General features: G+C 40.2%; 1 protein-coding gene across 1 annotated transcript; it reads right to left on the bottom strand.

The window, feature by feature from the left end:
• Positions 1-72: 72 nt before the first annotated feature.
• CSUI_011100 (uncharacterized protein) lies at positions 73-1,925 on the bottom strand (the record flags this gene model as incomplete). The annotated part of the gene is made up of 2 exons (XM_068071201.1): positions 1,622-1,925; positions 73-665 (listed from the first exon to the last, which is right to left on the bottom strand). The coding sequence occupies exons 1-2, from the start codon at positions 1,770-1,772 to the stop codon at positions 73-75; spliced, it is 744 nt and encodes a 247-aa protein (XP_067916823.1). The 5' UTR covers positions 1,773-1,925.

Below are 1,925 nucleotides of genomic sequence, written 5' to 3' on the forward strand. Positions count from 1 at the left end.
CTCTTCTTCTTCTTCTTCTGCTCATTGGTTTACCCTTTCCCCTCTCTACTGTCGTCTACATGATCGTCCCTTCTATCTTACTTTAAAGTAGATTTCCTTAGGAGTGAAGATCAGCTGTTTTCTCCCAGCCCTTGGCTTATTCTCTTGAATGATCTGCCACTCTCTCTTCTTCTTCTCATTCTCTTCTTCAACAAGCCTTTTCTTCTGTTGATCATCCCCCTGTGTCTTGATCTCTTCTTCTCTTTTTGTATCCGCCACATGATCCTTCCTCTCTTCTCTCTTCTCACTTTCATGCCTCTCGACAAGACAAAGACTTTCCTCCTGATTATTCCTCCTACTACGACTTGTATGGCTAGGAGATTGACCAGTAAAACGTATCTTCACTTTCGTATTGAAGTCTTCGATAAGACGCCCACGCGACTTGAGCTTCCCTGCCTTTCTTCCTTCATATTTGTATGGATCCGCACTTTCAGCTTCTCTCCAGAAGTGCGATGTACCTCCTCTTAAAGGTAAGCTATGAATAAGTTCGTAGAAATTCTTCTTGGAGAAGTCTCTCAATCCATGATAGGCAAAGAAAGATATCGAGAGAGATCGACATGATGGAGCCCATCTCTTCGGATGAGAATGATAAGGAAAACGAGGCAGAGACCCTGGCCACCATCTCTCTACACGAAAGACAGAAAGGAAAGAAAGAAAGAGAGAGCAAAGCAAGAAAGGAGAGAAAGAAAGTTAGAGAAAGAACGAAAAGAAACGAAGGAAAAAAAAAAGAACAAGAAAGTGAGAGAAGGAGACAAAGAAAGGTAAAAAAGAAAGAGAGAAAGGGAAGAAAGACAAAGAAAGTTACGAGAAGGAGAAAGAAGGAAACGAAGAGGGAGAGAAATGTAGAGAGTAAGAAGGAAAGAAACAGAAAGATGGAAAGAAAAGCAAGACATCGAGAATGAAGAGTAGAAAGAAAGAAGAGGGAAACAACGAAAGAGAAAAAGATCGGAGAAAAAAGATGAGACACCAATGAAGAGATCAAGTAAGTAATCATACCACTTCACATCTGTGAGCATGGTGAAAGGAAGAAAAGAAGAAGTGAAGCTACACATTGCATCTCACAACCCGGTGTATATACACCCCACACAGATAGCTGAAATGTGAACAGATACACGTATTCTGGCAAACTATTTACATATACATATATATATGTATTGATATGTATGTAGATATACATAGGTGTATATACCTATGTACGTGCGGATATATGTATCCAGGCATAGTACATTATCTGTCGCTACATCTCTACCTACATATACAGCTTTGTTTATTTTTGATTCGACGCTTGCGCTTGCATGCATATGTACACGTAGAAATACAAGGAAATCACATGCAAGCACTTGAAAAGAGACACACGCAATAGAAGAAGAAAAAACCTTCTAGACAAGGTCTATATCTATGCATGCTTCTCCGCTTTCTTTCTCTCATGCGAAGACAAACATCTATATAAGGTGTATACACGTATACACATGTATGTATGTACGTAGGTATCTCTACCAGAGCTACGTATCCACATGCCCACTTCCACATCTACATATATATATATATATGGAAGGCGAGCCGTCGATCTGGGATGACTTACGGCGATGAGGAGATCGATACGGAGAATGATAGGGGAAGAGAATATGAGGGAGTTTATATCGATGCTTCTTTGGTTCTCCGATACAAGACCTTAGAAAAGGACTAATCTCCTTCTCTGTATGAACTTTCACATCTCCACTGCCACTAGACATCTTTCCTTACTCGAGAGAGAAAGAAAAGAAGCTCTCTCTTGTTGGAAACATTCACCTCATAAAAAGATCTCTTCTTGTCTTCTCTCTCATTCTTCTTCTATCTCAATTGAACCTTAAAGAAAATCTCCCTCCCTCTCTCTCTCTCTCTCATCC

This window comes from Cystoisospora suis (genome assembly GCF_002600585.1).
Source record: "Cystoisospora suis strain Wien I chromosome Unknown contig_9675, whole genome shotgun sequence".
Taxonomy (NCBI): Eukaryota; Apicomplexa; class Conoidasida; order Eucoccidiorida; family Sarcocystidae; genus Cystoisospora; species Cystoisospora suis.